The sequence below is a fragment of the Cynocephalus volans genome, chromosome 15 (assembly GCF_027409185.1).
Source record: "Cynocephalus volans isolate mCynVol1 chromosome 15, mCynVol1.pri, whole genome shotgun sequence".
In the NCBI taxonomy this organism is placed as follows: Eukaryota; Metazoa; Chordata; class Mammalia; order Dermoptera; family Cynocephalidae; genus Cynocephalus; species Cynocephalus volans.
This window is the reverse complement of record NC_084474.1, coordinates 41169266-41184625: the sequence shown is the minus strand read 5'-3', so window position 1 is coordinate 41184625 and position 15360 is coordinate 41169266. Positions and strand designations below refer to the sequence as shown.

The following is a 15360-nucleotide window of genomic DNA, read 5'->3' as shown; positions in this document are numbered from 1 at the left end:
TATTATTTATTAAAGTGTTTCTGAACATATAAACTACTATCGCTCTAACAATTATCTATTAGAACTTACAGTATTGTCTCTTAGCAAATATATAGAGTCGTGTAATCACAACTACAATTGAAATAAAGAACATTTCCATCACCCCAAAAGGTTCCCTCATGTCCCTATGTAATCAATCTCTTCTCTCCACCTCTAGCCTCTGGCAACCAATTATCTGGTAGTTTGCCTTTGTTAGAATGTCATATAAATAGAATCATATAATGTAGTCTTTTTGGTCTAGCTCTTTTCACTTAGCATAATTCTTAAATTTATCAGAGTTCCTGCATGTATTATTGTTCATTCCTTTTTATTTCCAAATAGTATTCCATTGTATGAATGTATCACAACTTGTTTACTTATTTACCAGTTTATGGACATATGGGTTGATCCCAAATGTTAGAGATTACATAAATCACATAAACATAAAAAGGTACACAATTGTATTCATTCATGTACAGATCTTTGCGTGGACATGTTTTAATATCTTGTGGGGAAATACCTAGGAGTGGGACTGTATGATTACATGTAAGTTTATGTTTACCAATATAAGAATCTGTCAAAATCTTTTCCAAGGCGTTTGCACTACTTAAAATCCTACCAACAATGTATGCTAAATTTCAACTATGCCACAATCTCACCAGCACTTTTTCAGTTTTTAAAATTTTAGCTATTCTAGGGGTGAAGTGGTTATCTCACTGCAGTTTTAATTTGCATTTCCTTAATCACTAAGGATCCTAAACATCTTTTTTCCATATGCTTACTTTCCATTTACAGATCTTCTTGGTGAGGTATCTTTCAAATTTTTTTGCTTATTTTCTGAGGAGCTGTTATTTATTTACTTGTTTTTATTCTCCCCTATAATGTAGGCCTAATGTAAGCACTGTGACAGGGAGGGCCATATCTGTTTATTGTTGTTAGTTTTTTCCATCACTACAGAGCAGTGTTTGATACAGTGATACTCAATAAATATTTGTTGAGTGTATGATCTTATACAATATTCAAATTTTGCAGATAAGAAAACTGTATGCAAAAAGTAAAATACCTTGCTTTACATCAAACAACAATGACAGAGGTAGGGTTGAAACTCAACTCTAATACTTTCATGTCTTTCAGGGGGGGAAAAGATTTTAAAAAATTAAAATACAGTTGCTGCTTCAGCTTAATGGTACAAACTAAGTTTTTTCATTTTTTTATACTAAGTACCTGTCATACGGTGGTATTTTTCTAGTGAGGAAGAAGAGTCAACACAAGAATAAAATTGTTTCAAATATTAATAAGGAGTATGAAGATAATTAGAGGAATTTTAGTATGAAGATAATTAGAGGAATGTTACTACTTCTAACAGATAGTTCTAATAATCATAAAACTCTGCTCAATTTATTAGTTGTATCACTTTAGTACATTAAAAAAGAGTAACAAATTTTAAATCTTCTTAGACATATTATAGACAAAACTTAAAAAACTTTATTTCTCAATCTGCAATAGTCTTTGGAATGCCACATATCTATACTATTCAACATGGCTGCCATTAGTTACACGTGGCTTTTTATATTTACATTAAGATTTACTTCAAATAAAATTATGAATTCAGTCCCTAAGTTGTACTAGCCACATTTCAAGTGCTCAATAGCCACATCTGGCTATTGGTTGCCATATGATACAGAACAGATATAGAACATTTTTATCATTATAGAAAGTTCTGTTGAAACTATTTCACTCTGTATAGCAGTACATTGATTACTTATCTAAGATTATCACATTTTTCCCGTAAACTAGGTCCTTCCCATCCAAGTTTTTTCTGCTACCGATCACCCTAGTTTTTACTTTTTTTTTTTTACTCAGCTATAGCTTTGGCACCAACAAATCAGGGAAACACACTCTTTTAGATGAGATTTTTGGTCAAAAATTAGGTAACTATTCAGAGTTTTCCAACATGCTGAGCTGAGTCTAACTCATTACGTGTGGTAAACATTCAGCATTATAGATAACATAAGCATATCTACTTACCACTAAGATCATTTATGTGGTTATAAGACAAATCCAGTCTAGTTAGATTAATTAGTGCTTCAAGTCCTAAAATAAAAAAAAGCCTTTATAGGATTTAAATAATTAATTAACTGTAAGATATAGCATTACAATATTATTTCAGACTGTTTTGAAGCAAATCCAATCTGATAACATGAAATCAATTTTACTGGCATTCTGAAAAACCACTTACTTAAAAAATTGACGCTTTTCTGGAAGAAAACTTTTTGTATAATGAACTGTAGGGTCAGTTTATAAAAATATTTATTCCATTCTTTTCAGAAGAAAAATGGACTTAAGTCTTCCGCCTTAAGTAATATTTGAAAATCATTTACAAACCTTCTATTCTTGTGATCAAATTGCAGGACAAATTTAAAGTACGTAGTTCTGTCAGTGTGGTTAGCCCTTCAATTTGACTTATTTGATTAGATGACAGATCTAAATGTCGTAAGTTCCAAATGTGATCAATGGCTTTGATCTTGGAGATGTTATTGCAATGAAGATTGATGGCATGAAGAGTTGAATCTAAAGATAACTCTGATATGCTGCAAAAGAAAATATATATTACAGAAAACAAGTAAAAAATGATTTTAAAAGCATGACCAAATAATTAAAATTAACCAAACAGCATGTAGATAAATAAATATGTGCTCCATTCTAGAATGAAATCTTTCCTATTTGTGGTAGCCTTGAAATGTCTCATGAAACACAACGCTTCTTACCAAACAAACTTTGACCATTTAAACAAGAAATCACTCTAGGGAGACACGTGACCCTGGGCGTTTCAGCTTCTATGAACAAAGTCATCAGCATATATGAAGACAGTATTGAATAGTAGTCAATAATTGTAAAGGCTCTGGAATCCTAACACCTCCCAGTTAAAATCTGTACTCTACCACTTTGCTGTGTTTCTTGAGCAAATGACAGCCTTTCTAAGCCTCAATTTCCTTATCTCATTTAATTCTGACAAACTCTAAGCAGTATTATAAGGATACTGAAGCTTATGGAAATTAAATAACTTGCCCAAATTTTTGCAGTTATGTTAACAGAATCCAGGTATAAAGCCAGATTTTATTCTGGTATTTATAATCTTACTTTCTTCACTGTCTACAATAACTATTTAATACAGAATGAAGCTGATTTTCAAAGAAACTACTAGTAACTGCTATTTCTAGTGAAAAAGTCCCTGTTTTCCTTTTTTTTAAAGTTGGAATGCACCTTTTCTAAATAGAACTCTTCTCTTCACTCCCTCAATTGCTATTTGTAACTGTAACCTCTCCTGAAGATGACAGTTCCAGGAACACAACCTGCAGTGCACAATTTAGAGTTGTTAGGTGAAAGGTACAGTCAGGAACAAGGACCCACAATGTCGTGGGCATCTGTTGTAGGTTCTGTAACAGTTCCTATAAACCTGTAGGAAACTTAACTCTGACAGTAGGGAAACATTTGCAGATTTCAAATTAGCAACCCCTAAATGTGACAGTTTGAAGCATTTCCCAATTATCTAGCTTCTGTCATTTACTGAGCTCTTATTTAGTGCCAGACCTTATGCTATTAACACATGCTATTAAGACATTTATTTTCTGGCACACTTCAGTTTTTGAAAATTAATATTGTGCAGATAATGTGGGACAGTAGAAAAAGAAAACAGTAAAATTACACAGAAATGGGTTTGAATCTGAACTTAACTGCTCACCAGCTGCAAACTATGAAGTTGGACAAATTAGATCCTGTGAGTCTCGGATTCATCATTTTTAAAATGAGAAAAATTACTACCTTGCAAAATTGCTGAGGATTAGTGATAACGTATATAACATGCACACATAGATAGCATTCAGTAAATGGCAGCTATTATTAAATATTAATGTAAATATGCCTTGAAAAACATCTTCCTGGGGTAATATGGCAAATTTCAGATCAGAATCCAGAAGGAGATGCTTAATTATTAGTAGCAAAGTTTGCATAGAGGAGGGCACTCTACAAAATAACAGCATGTACAAAGGCAAAGAGAAGCCTATCATGCAACTGCCTGTATGTAGCTCAATGTAGCTAACCATAGAGTGTAAGTGGAGAAATGGTGAGAGTTGAAACTGAAAAGGTACGCAGAGACCAATCAGTAATGCAAAACCAAGAGCTTCATATGCCATGCACGTTTAAGGTATATGAGAGAGGAAAGCGGTGAACTAAAAATAATATGTTTATTGTTTTCAAAAAGTACATGAATGTATGTATTATAGTACTCTGTAAAGGAGAAATCACAATAAGGTAAAGAGAACTTAGGCAAAAACCAATGAGGAGCAACGAACACTCGCTCCATAGCTGCCACTTTCTTGCAGGGTAACAGAAGGAACAGAGGAGAGACAAGAGAGAACACGAGAAGACCAAAAATTAAAGGGCAAGCAAATAAATAAAATAACCAGTAAAAAAAGGAGAACCAGCAGAAGAAGGGAGGAGTGGTCAGAGGCAGTGGAGAGCCAGGTCGTGGGTCAGTATCCAGGCTAACCAGAGCCGTGTGACAAATGCGGGGCAGAAGCCAAGGTTGGAAAGGAATGCAGGGCTCGTTCAAGCCGGCACTGGGGCAGAGAGGTTTTGGTGGAGTAAAGCGGCCGGAAGCCAGACTGCGTTTGTGCACGGTCTTGGTAAAGCGAGCCGCGCCTCCCCTCAGCTCAGGCCGCCCACAACCCCTTCCCTAGGGAGTGAGCGGGGCGCTCCTGGCTGCTGAGCGCCCTTTACCTCCGCAGGCCTTTGTCCATGAAGCATATATCCCCGCAGCTGCTGTCGCCGTCCTCATTTTCGACTTCTGCCGCCACCGCCGCCTCCATTGTACGGGCGACGGTGAGCGGGGCCTTAACCGGGGCCCAGCGCTGGGTGGAAGAGCCCGGAACACACCTCCCCGTAGCCCGGAAGTCCGGCCTGGAGGGGCGGGGCGAAGACCCTCCCTCCAACCGACAGCCGGGCACTTTCCCGCCCTGACGGTACCGCAAAGCAAAGCCGGAAGCCTGATTTTCTCCGCGGAGGGCTTTCTTCCCTTTTACGGCATGAGGCACGACTCGAGGCTTGCTGTAAAACGAAGCTTCTTCCTGGGCTTGTGGGAATTGGCGCGTGAATAGAAGTGTCCTGTATGCTTCTGTGTGATTTTTGAGTTATAGCTGGCTCACATCTGAAGGGGGTTTCATAGCACTTTGGCTTTACATACCTTTACGTCGTCTTACATCTGTGTGCATTGTTCCCCCACCTGCCATTGCACCTCTTGTTGATTCATTAAACGTTTGTGGGGTGTCTTACAGTATGTCAGTCACTTCCTTATGCAATGAGGAATGAGGTGAAGCTCATTCCCGTTTCTGGAAGCCTTCACTGCCCAATGGAGGAAACAAAGAGTTGCTGTACAGCATGAGGAGTACTAGGAATAGCACGGGGACATCTTAAGTCGACTGTAGAGTGATATGGGTAGTGGGTATGTTTTCTAAATGCGGGTAACTGATAACTGAATAGTCTTGCTAGGTTAATGGGAGTTCCAGGAATGAATGGCGTTATAGATGGGAAAATAATACTTGTAAAAGGTCAAAGAACACTCTTGGCTAGACTGCTCCATGGGTAATGGTAATATATTAAAATGGTGACAAAAGGTAAAGTAGTCCCCTCTCATCTGTTGGGGATATGTTCCAAGATCCCCAGTGGATACCTGAAACCAGGGATAGTACTAAGCCCTATATATACTGGGCTTTTTTTCCCCATCCACATATACTATGATAAGGTTTAATTTATAAATTAGGCACAATAAGAAATTAACAATAAATAATAAGATAGAACAATTATGACAATATACTGTAATAAAAGTTATGAGAATATGGTCTCTCTCTTTCAAAATATCTTACTGTAATTGTACTCACCCTTTTTCTTTTTGAGATGATGAGAGATGATAACCTAATTGGCTACTAGGGGACTAACAAGCAGTGTATACAGCTTGGGTATGCTGGACGAAGGGATGATTCATGACAAGGGCTTGAAGAAGTGGGGCAGCACAATATTTCATCACGTTATTATAGAATGGTGCACAATTTGAAACTTATGAATTGTTTATTTCTGGAATTTTCCATTTCATATTTTCAGACTGATTGACCTTAGGGAACAAACCACAGAAAGCAAAACCGATAAGGGGGGACTATTGTATATATCAAATCTGAATCCGTCACTTCCTAAACTAAATTCTTTGATGGCTCCTCATTAGGAAACAAATAAAGATCTAACTTTTTTTCTTTCTTAAAAATTTTTTTTCAGACAAAAAGTACTTATTAAATACCTGTTGTGTACATTGCAATACATGCTATATTAGTCCACCTATTTTATTGTTTACACATAATGTGGAAGAACTAAGGTTAATATACAGAAAAGAAAATCTCAAAATTAACTTTTGCTATAATCTGATCTTATGTTTGGTATTTTATATTAAAAACCTTATTCTGTCTGGTATTTTCTTTGTAGTTCATGCATATCTATGTTATTCATAATCCAATTATTTTATTTTATTTTTAAATTTTGTTGTAACTGTCAAATTTAACGTTGGAGATATTTCCAGACTGAACTACCATTAGTGTCCTATTGTTCAGCTATACCTACCACACCCTAAAACTCATGGCCACAATTCACTGTTTCCTGTAACCACATGCTTTGCAATTTGTCTGCAGCTCCTTTCAACAAGAGGTAGAGGTGGAATCTATTACTGTCTCTTAGATTCTGTGCTGGCTGGTGACTTTTTTGACCATAAAAATGTGTTGGAAGTGGTGGTGTCTGGTCCCAAGCCAAGCCCTAGAAACACCTTGCATGCTGTGCTCCAAGACTGCCTAGCCACTATTTATATAAGCCCAGACTAGTGGGCCAGAAGATGAGAGACTGCATGGGGCAGAAATAAGTCACCCCAGCTGTCTTAGTCATTTTGGGCTACTATAAAAAATTACCTAGCTTAGAAATAAGAGAAATTTATTGTCACAATTCTGGAGGCTGGAAGTTCAAGATCAGGGTGCCAACACGGTCAAGTTCTGGTGACATATCTCTTCCCGGATGCAGACTGCCAACTTCTCCTTGTGTCCTCATATGACAGAAAGGGGTGAGAGAGCTCTCTGGGATATCTTTTATCAGGGCACTAATTCCATTCATGAGGGCTTCACCCTCATGACCTAATCACCACCCAAAGGCCCCACACCCTAGTACCATCATGTTGGAGGTTAGGATTTCAAAACATAAATGTTGGGGGACACAGTTAGTTCCTCACACCTGCTAAAGGCACACAGGTGCATTCGCGAGCCGAGAAGAAACCAAAAGAAGTGCTCAGCTGAACCCAGTGCAAATCGCCAAATCATAGAAATGAGAGCTAAATATAGAATAAGTTCTGGGGAAGATTTCTTATGTAGGAGTATAACTAAATATCAATTACAATTAAAAAATTATAAATTTTATAGTCTTGTCTTAAACAATAAATATTATATTATTAGAGTTAATATTACAGTCTTATCTAAAACAACTAACATAGGAAACAAATTATGCTGTAATGATATTGAATATACTAGATCTTTTCTCCAGTATTATGTGTATGATAATTAATCAAAATATTAATCATAATTAGCAGAGCTCAAAAATCGCAGGTTGTATCTCAGTTGCCTCACTACTTAAACACTGATGATCTTTTTAAAATGACAGTTTGATGAATTAATATTTCTACTGTTTGCTAATGTTTTTGATAACAATTTCTTGGAAACCTGTAGTTTTGCCTCTAACTCATCTGCAAAACAAAAATATGTTAAATTAGCTTCTATATGAGATCTCAGTTCTAAAGTAGAAGGAATCTATCACTGGTATTCCAAACAATCTATAATTAACAGTTTAACTTTAGTCGCTACAATGTAGTCTTCTCTCATGTTTTAAAACTGCACTTCAATTTGCCCGCTTTACATGGTATTAGTAAGAATTTGTGGGTGTAGAAAGGGCAACACATTTGGTTTCAATCTTACCAGTGGGAGATCAGGTGTAAGACAGGCAGTTTGGCTGGGTAGTGAGGTGGCATTGTGGGGGAGACAGAGAGGAAAGAGTCTGTTCTGGAAAAGTTAAGTTGTTTAGAAAGACTGATGTGTGGTAAGTGCGTGTGTGTACAGGAGAATGCAATAGATGAGAATAGGAAGTTGGGCTTGCATTAGATTTTGGTGAACCTGCTGTGATCAGCTAAGAAGTTGATATTTGGTCTGAAGGAAGGTGGTGATGGCTGGTGATATGGTGGTTGCATCAGGTATGTGAGGGGTTGGGAGGAGATGCAAGAAAACAAGACAGCAGAGTAATTAAGCAGGGAAGTGACCCCATTAGGTTTGTGTTTTATAAAATTATCTCCAGAAACTGAGTGGAGGCTTGATTGGAGGGGGGAGATTAGAGGTGAGTATATAAGTTAGGAGGTTGTTGTAGTAAACCAAGTGAGAAAAATGAGTGCCTGGACAAAGGCACTAGGAGTGGGAGTGAAGAGGGGAAATATTTGAAGAGATGTTAATAAGATAGATTTTATAAGCTTTGTTGACTGAATTGGATATGAGGTATAATGCAAACTATAGTCGTTTCTCTTTCTTTTCTCTTTTTCATCTTTTTAGTTTTAAAATAGTTTTACTGCATTCCTATGAGATCAAATTATGGGAAGGTGAAATGGTGATATACTGTAATTTGTATTTTTGTTTTTCTGTTTGAATCAGCATTAGCATTTAAAAAGTTTTTCTCAGACAAGATTTACAAAGCCTGATGGTTTTTTAAAATAAAGCCCAAAGCATTTTTGTTTTATGTTGATTTAATCTACATTATGACTTAGTGCAGAAGAGCAGGTCAACTATGTGGGCGCATCAGATCGATCCCCTTTGTGACCTCTAGCACTGAAAAAATTTTCATTATTCATGAATTCTAGTTACTTTCTTATATACATATTCCCCTTTACAGACACATTGTGTTTGTACATCTCTCTATGTTGACCTTTATATACAATATGTTTGTGGTCTATGTTTTTGTTGGTATATTACTTTACTTATCCAGAATATTTGGAGAAGTTAGTTGTCCTCAAAAAATGAATTTTTCAGGTAACTAAACTTCTCTTTTTTCAGGAGCAACTAGTTTTTAAAATTTAAATTTTGGTGGAATATTTTCTAATAAATTTCTTATTTTATCCTGAATTCTTAAATTATATCAAATATAATTTAACATATTCTTAAAGTTCTAATGTCATAAAATTCAGTACTGTGTTATGTGAAAACATAGGTTTGGTATTGGAAAAATATTTTTTCCAATAAAAAAATTCTAATTATAAAAAATGTTGAAATTGATAAAAAATGAAATGAAGATCACTTGTAATCTTACCATGTACAGAAAGCCACTACTATTAATCTTTTTTTATATCTCCAATCATGTCTGTGCATGTACATATATGTGAACAGGAGTAGTAAAATTTATTGTGATAAAATTAAGCATATACTAGGCTACAGAAAATTCTCAACAAATCTCAAAAAAGTTTGGTATTATATAGGTAATACACATTCACTGACCACAGTAATAGACACTTAGGTTTTTTTCCATCTCTCGGGTATTGTGAATCATGCTGCAGTGAACATGAAATTACAGATGATCTCTTTGAGATCCTGATTTCACATGTTCTATTTTTAATCTTTTGAGGAACCTCCATATTCTTTTACATAGTGGCTGCACCATTTTATGAAATGGTTTTACTTGCTATGTAAATCAGTATTAGGCAGGCAGAATATGCATATTAATTCTTAAAGGAGGCTTCTGCAAGCTGGTGCTTCTGTGAGGAAGTTCAGTGTCAAAAGTGTTATCAAACCTGGCTGCATTCTCCTTTTCCTCAATCACTAACAGTGCAATCCCAGTTATGGAAATGAAACAAAGAATGGTCATCTTCATCAGAGTACCGACAGTCTGAAACCAAGCCACTGTAACCATCCCTTGAGCATTTAGTATTCCCAATGACCACAAAATAACCAAAGCTATACATTTCTTTAGCAACTCTGGAGCTTGGGTACCTGGCATAGAAAGGCTGAATTATATAGCCTGCTATTAAGCTTTGAGCAGCTATTCCTAAGGGATAAGCAAAAAGTTTAACCCAAAGAAGGAGGAAAGCAATGGAGGATCCAATAGCAGTAAGTCGCTCCACTCTTAGGAAGGTAGTCCCCAGCTGTGCATGACAGAGAGCCATGATCACACTCAGCATGGCTAAAGCAGCCCAAATACTCAGGGAGATAGGTATATTAAGTAAGGAGTATTTTAACACTTCTTTAGGAGACACAAAGATTTCTGACCTTACCATGACACTAAATAAGAAAATATTTCCATGAAAGAACCCTATTTCCCTTGAGAGTTGCATGCTTTTGACTTTTTCTATTTTTTAAATTCTAAAAAAAATTTTTCTGAAACCTCACATGTGTTTCCTTCCCCTCATATTTCTGCAAGGCTCCCCAAACAGCACTGTTCTCTTGATTTAGCCATTTCATCCTTACACAAGTTTTTTATTATTGAGCTTCGCTTGTTTTTAAAAAACAAATTAACTTGTGAATTATTCTAAGGTTTTGTGATCACTTTTAAGGCTAGAGTTAAAATGTTTCACAGGTTAATTATTTTTAAAAAAAAATTACATATTCTACTGAACAAGTTAGTCACAGCTAATTAAGAAAGAAAGATTTCAGAAGTTCTTGGCAGAGAGCTCTCTCTTGTAGGTGTAACACTGTTATAATTTAACTCTAAAATAAAACTTTGTAGATGGATAGTAAGAAAAGAAATTGCAGTTTAATGGGAAGAATGTAAACTTTGGATTCAAGTGGACAAGAATTTGAATTCCACCCTTCTACTAGGGCAAGTTGTGTGTGTTTGTTTTTGTTTTAATCCATATTTCCTCATCTATAAAAGGAGGATAATAATTTCATATTATAGGATTAAATCCATGGTATCGAATGAGATAATATATGAGAAACACCCATTGGGTTACCTCACATATTAAGATTTAATAAATGGCATTCATTGTTCTTATTCCATTATAATTAGTATATTTATATTGGCCCTGAGGATATATGTGAACCAGTCTAGTATTTATTGTATGTAGGCCACTACTCTTCTTTTAATTTACCTTCATCTACAGGTATTAATTCATTCAATGTGTTTTTGTTCATTAATTCATGCATTTATTCATTAATTTTGTAACAGATAAGCTATAGAGCAATTCACTTGCATTTTCTTTATTTGTTTTGGTTGTGTACAATTTATGCATGTTTTACAAATGAGCCATGGATGGCCTTTGTACCTTGGCCTTTAGGTTGTTTACTTTTTCACAGCAGGCCAAGACCCATTAGTTCAAAAGTCAGCCAGTAACAAACTCAAATTTTTACACACTCAATTATTTAAAACATAGCCTAAATAAACAGATTTTTAGCTATTTAGAGCCGGACTGCTTTACATACCCTACAAAACTGCACTCAACATCTACTAGCCATATATAAGACCCCAAGCCATTGCTGCACTTGGGAGATATCTAACTCAGAGACTCCCCATCGTGCTGCTGAATGACATTACCTAAACACAGAAGCCCTCTTCTGAACTGTCCTCTCCCCCTGGAGTTCCCTTTTTCTTCTCCCCTGCTGTATGGTGGCCCTGCCACAGCCTCCGTGCAGTCTCATGCTGTAAGGGAGTTCCTCCTCATGCAAACAAACCAGTCAAAGCATTGCCCAAATAAAGCTCGTATGCTACTCTTACCTTGCGGTTGCATATTTTTCTTTGATCAGACCTCAAACCCCTCAAATCCCTACAATGCAACAAATATTTATTTAGCACCTACAATATAAAGGATCAAAACAGATTAAAACTTTTCATATTTTAGTCAGTACAAGCAAAATACTTTTGTGTTCTAATCAGGGGAGAGATAAGTAAGCAAATAAACACACATGTATAATATGTCAGGTGATGATGAATGATGGATGGTTATGGTAGTGAAGGTAGTAGTGGAGGTGGTCGTGTCTGTGTGAAAGGAAAGAGTTAATAGTTGGCAGAAAAGTATTTTCCGCAACCACAGGAACACATGAGGGAAGTTTCATCCTCCGTTCATCTTACAATGTCAACTGAAGGCTTGTATCTACTGGGGAGAATGAGTATCTTGCTGCTGTTGTTATTTACTGTTTCCTGATCCCAGGATGTTCCTAAGTATAGTGTTCCTGGTTATCTGGATTATTTATTCTATTTAATTGTAATTTTTGGACTGGAGCCACACTAAGATAACAGATTTAGACATTCATCTCTGCAGATGCTAAAGGACTAGCCAGTATTAAGTGCTAGTATTGCAGATTTGAAATGCTTAGATTCTTGATATATTTTAAAATTAGAGCCTACAGAGTTTGCTGATGGATTGTATGTAGGGCTGTGAGAAAACGATAGGAATTAAGATTGTACAAGGCATGAGGCGACACAATTTCATATAATGGAGGTGCCTTTACATTGTATTAACATACCACATTCATTTATCCATTTACCTGTTGATGTACTTTTCAGTAATTCCCATTTCTTGCTATTATTATTATTGGAATTAGCATAAGTAAATTCTTTATTTAAAAGATTTTAAAAACAGCTTGTGAATCCAGTTGATAATTATATATACTGGATTAAACTCACAAACCAATTATTTACTTTTTGCAAAACGTCCTGAGCTGCAGTGTTGCATAGTGATCACATGCTTTTGATTTTATAGCCAACTTCCTGGGTTGAAAGCTTGCTCTTCTTACTTGCCATGCACCTTGGGGAAAAACTCAGTCCTTCTCATCTGAAAAACGGGGATGTTGATGACAGTGATGTGACTATGTGGTATTAAACAAATGCACAGAAAGCACTTACGGCAATGCTCAACACAATTTAAGCCTTGCAATTTGTCAGTTATTATTACTATGTATTCCAATTTGACAATAATGACAACCCGAGTGAGGCCACATCTGGTATTTGGAGACTGCAGGGGTCACAGATCTTATTATAAGAGAAAATCAAATCTCAGATTTGCAAGTACAGGAGAACAAATACATTCTTGGTATATAGTTAGCACTCAAATAGGTCTGGTTCATTTACTTTTTTTTTTTTTAAATTTTTTATTATTTTATATCATTTTATTTTGGGGGGGAGTTAAAAGTTTTTTTTTTTTCCTCTGTCAAGAACTTTATTTATTTATTTTTTAAATTTTATTTTGTCGATACACATTGTGGCTGATTATTATTGCCCATGACCAAACCTCCCTCCCTCCTCCATCCCCCCTCCCCCCACCAATGTCCCCTTGTTTGCATGTCATATCAACTTCAAGTAATTGTGGTTGTTATATCTTCTTCCCCCGCACCCCCGGTTTTGTGTGTGTGTGTGTGTGTGTGTGTGAATTTATATATTAATTTTTAGCTCCCACCAATAAGTGAGAACATGTGGTATTTCTCTTTCTGTGCCTGACTCGTTTCACTTAATATAATTCTCTCAAGGTCCATCCATGTTGATGCAAATGGCAGTATTTCATTCATTTTTATAGCTGAGTAGTATTCCATTGTGTAGATGTACCAAATTTTCCGTATCCACTCATCTGATGATGGACATTTGGGCTGGTTCCAACACTTGGCTATTGTAAAGAGTGCTGCAATAAACATTGGGGAACAGGTATACCTTCGACTTGATGATTTCCATTCCTCTGGGTATATTCCCAGCACTGGGATAGCTGGGTCGTATGGTAGATCTATCTGCAATTGTTTGAGGAGCCTCCATACCATTTTCCATAGAGGCAGCACCATTTTGCAGTCCCACCAACAATGTATGAGAGTTCCTTTTTCTCCGCAACCTCGCCAGCATTTATCATTCAGTCTTTTGGATTTTAGCCGTCCTAACTGGGGTTAGATGGTATCTCAGTGTGGTTTTGATTTGCATTTCCTGGATGCTGAGTGATGTTGAGCATTTTTTCATATGTCTGTTGTCCATTTGTATATCTTCCTTAGAGAAATGCCTACTTAGCTCTTTTGCCCATTTTTTAATTGGGTTGCTTTTTTTCTTCTTGTAAAGTTGTTTGAGTTCCTTATATATTCTGGATATTAATCCTTTGTCAGATGTGTATTTTGCAAATATTTTCTCCCACTCTGTTGGTTGTCTTTTAACTCTGTTAATTGTTTCTTTTGCTGTGCAGAAGCTTTTTAGTTTGATATAATCCCATTTGTTTATTTTTCCTTTGGTTGCCCGTGCTTTTGGGGTCGTATTCATGAAGTCTGTGTCCAGTCCTGTTTCCTGAAGTGTTTCTCCTATGTTTTCTTTAAGAAGTTTTATTGTTTCAGGGTGTATATTTAAATCCTTAATCCATTTTGAGTTGATTTTAGTATATGGTGAGAGGTATGGGTCTAGTTTCATTCTCCTGCATATAGATATCCAGTTATCCCAGCATCATTTGCTGAAGAGGCAGTCCCTTCCTCAGTGAATAGGATTGGTGCCTTTGTCAAAGATCAGATGGCAGTAAGTGTGTGGGTTGATTTCTGGATTCTCTATTCTATTCCATTGGTCAGTGTGTCTGTTTTTATGCCAGTACCATACTGTTTTGGTTATTATAGCTTTGTAGTATAGCTTAAAGTCCGGTAGTGTTATGCCTCCAGCTTTATTTTTTTTGCTCAGCATTGCTTTGGCTATGCGTGGTCTTTTATTATTCCATATAAATGTCTGGATAGTTCTTTCCATTTCTGAGAAAAATGTCTTTGGAATTTTGATGGGGATTGCATTGAATTTGTATATCACTTTGGGCAGTATGGACATTTTCACTATGTTGATTCTTCCAATCCAAGAGCATGGGATAGCTTTCCATCTTCTTGTATCCTCTCCAATTTCTCTCAGCAGTGGTTTGTAGTTCTCGTTATAGAGATTTTCCACCTCCTTGGTTAACACAATTCCTAAGTATTTTATTTTTTTGGTGGCTATTGTAAATGGGCAGGCTTTCTTGATTTCTCGTTCTGCATGTTCACTATTCGAGAAAAGAAATGCTACTGATTTTTGTGTGTTGATTTTGTATCCTGCTACTGTGCTGAAATCATTTATCAATTCCAACAGTTTTTTTGTAGAGGTTTTAGGCTATTCGATATATAGGATCATGTCATCTGCAAACAGGGACAGTTTGACTTCATCTTTTCCAATCTGGATGCCCTTTATTGCCTTCTCTTCTCTGATTGCTCTGGCTAGTACTTCCAACACTATGTTGAATAGGAGTGGTGAGAGTGGGCATCCTTGTCT

General features: G+C 36.3%; 1 protein-coding gene across 2 annotated transcripts in view; it reads right to left on the bottom strand.

The window, feature by feature from the left end:
• Positions 1-4920, bottom strand: part of LRRCC1 (leucine rich repeat and coiled-coil centrosomal protein 1) — a 43870-nt gene extending 38950 nt beyond the window's left edge. For both annotated transcript variants that reach the window (XM_063079561.1, XM_063079562.1), the window contains exons 1-3: positions 4798-4920; positions 2404-2609; positions 2047-2112 (exon numbers count right to left, since the gene is read on the bottom strand). In XM_063079561.1, coding sequence (XP_062935631.1) covers positions 2047-2112; positions 2404-2609; positions 4798-4886 — 361 coding nt within the window. In that variant the 5' untranslated portion in view covers positions 4887-4920. The remainder of the gene's footprint in view (positions 1-2046; positions 2113-2403; positions 2610-4797) is intronic.
• Between the last annotated feature and the right edge of the window lie 10440 nt (positions 4921-15360).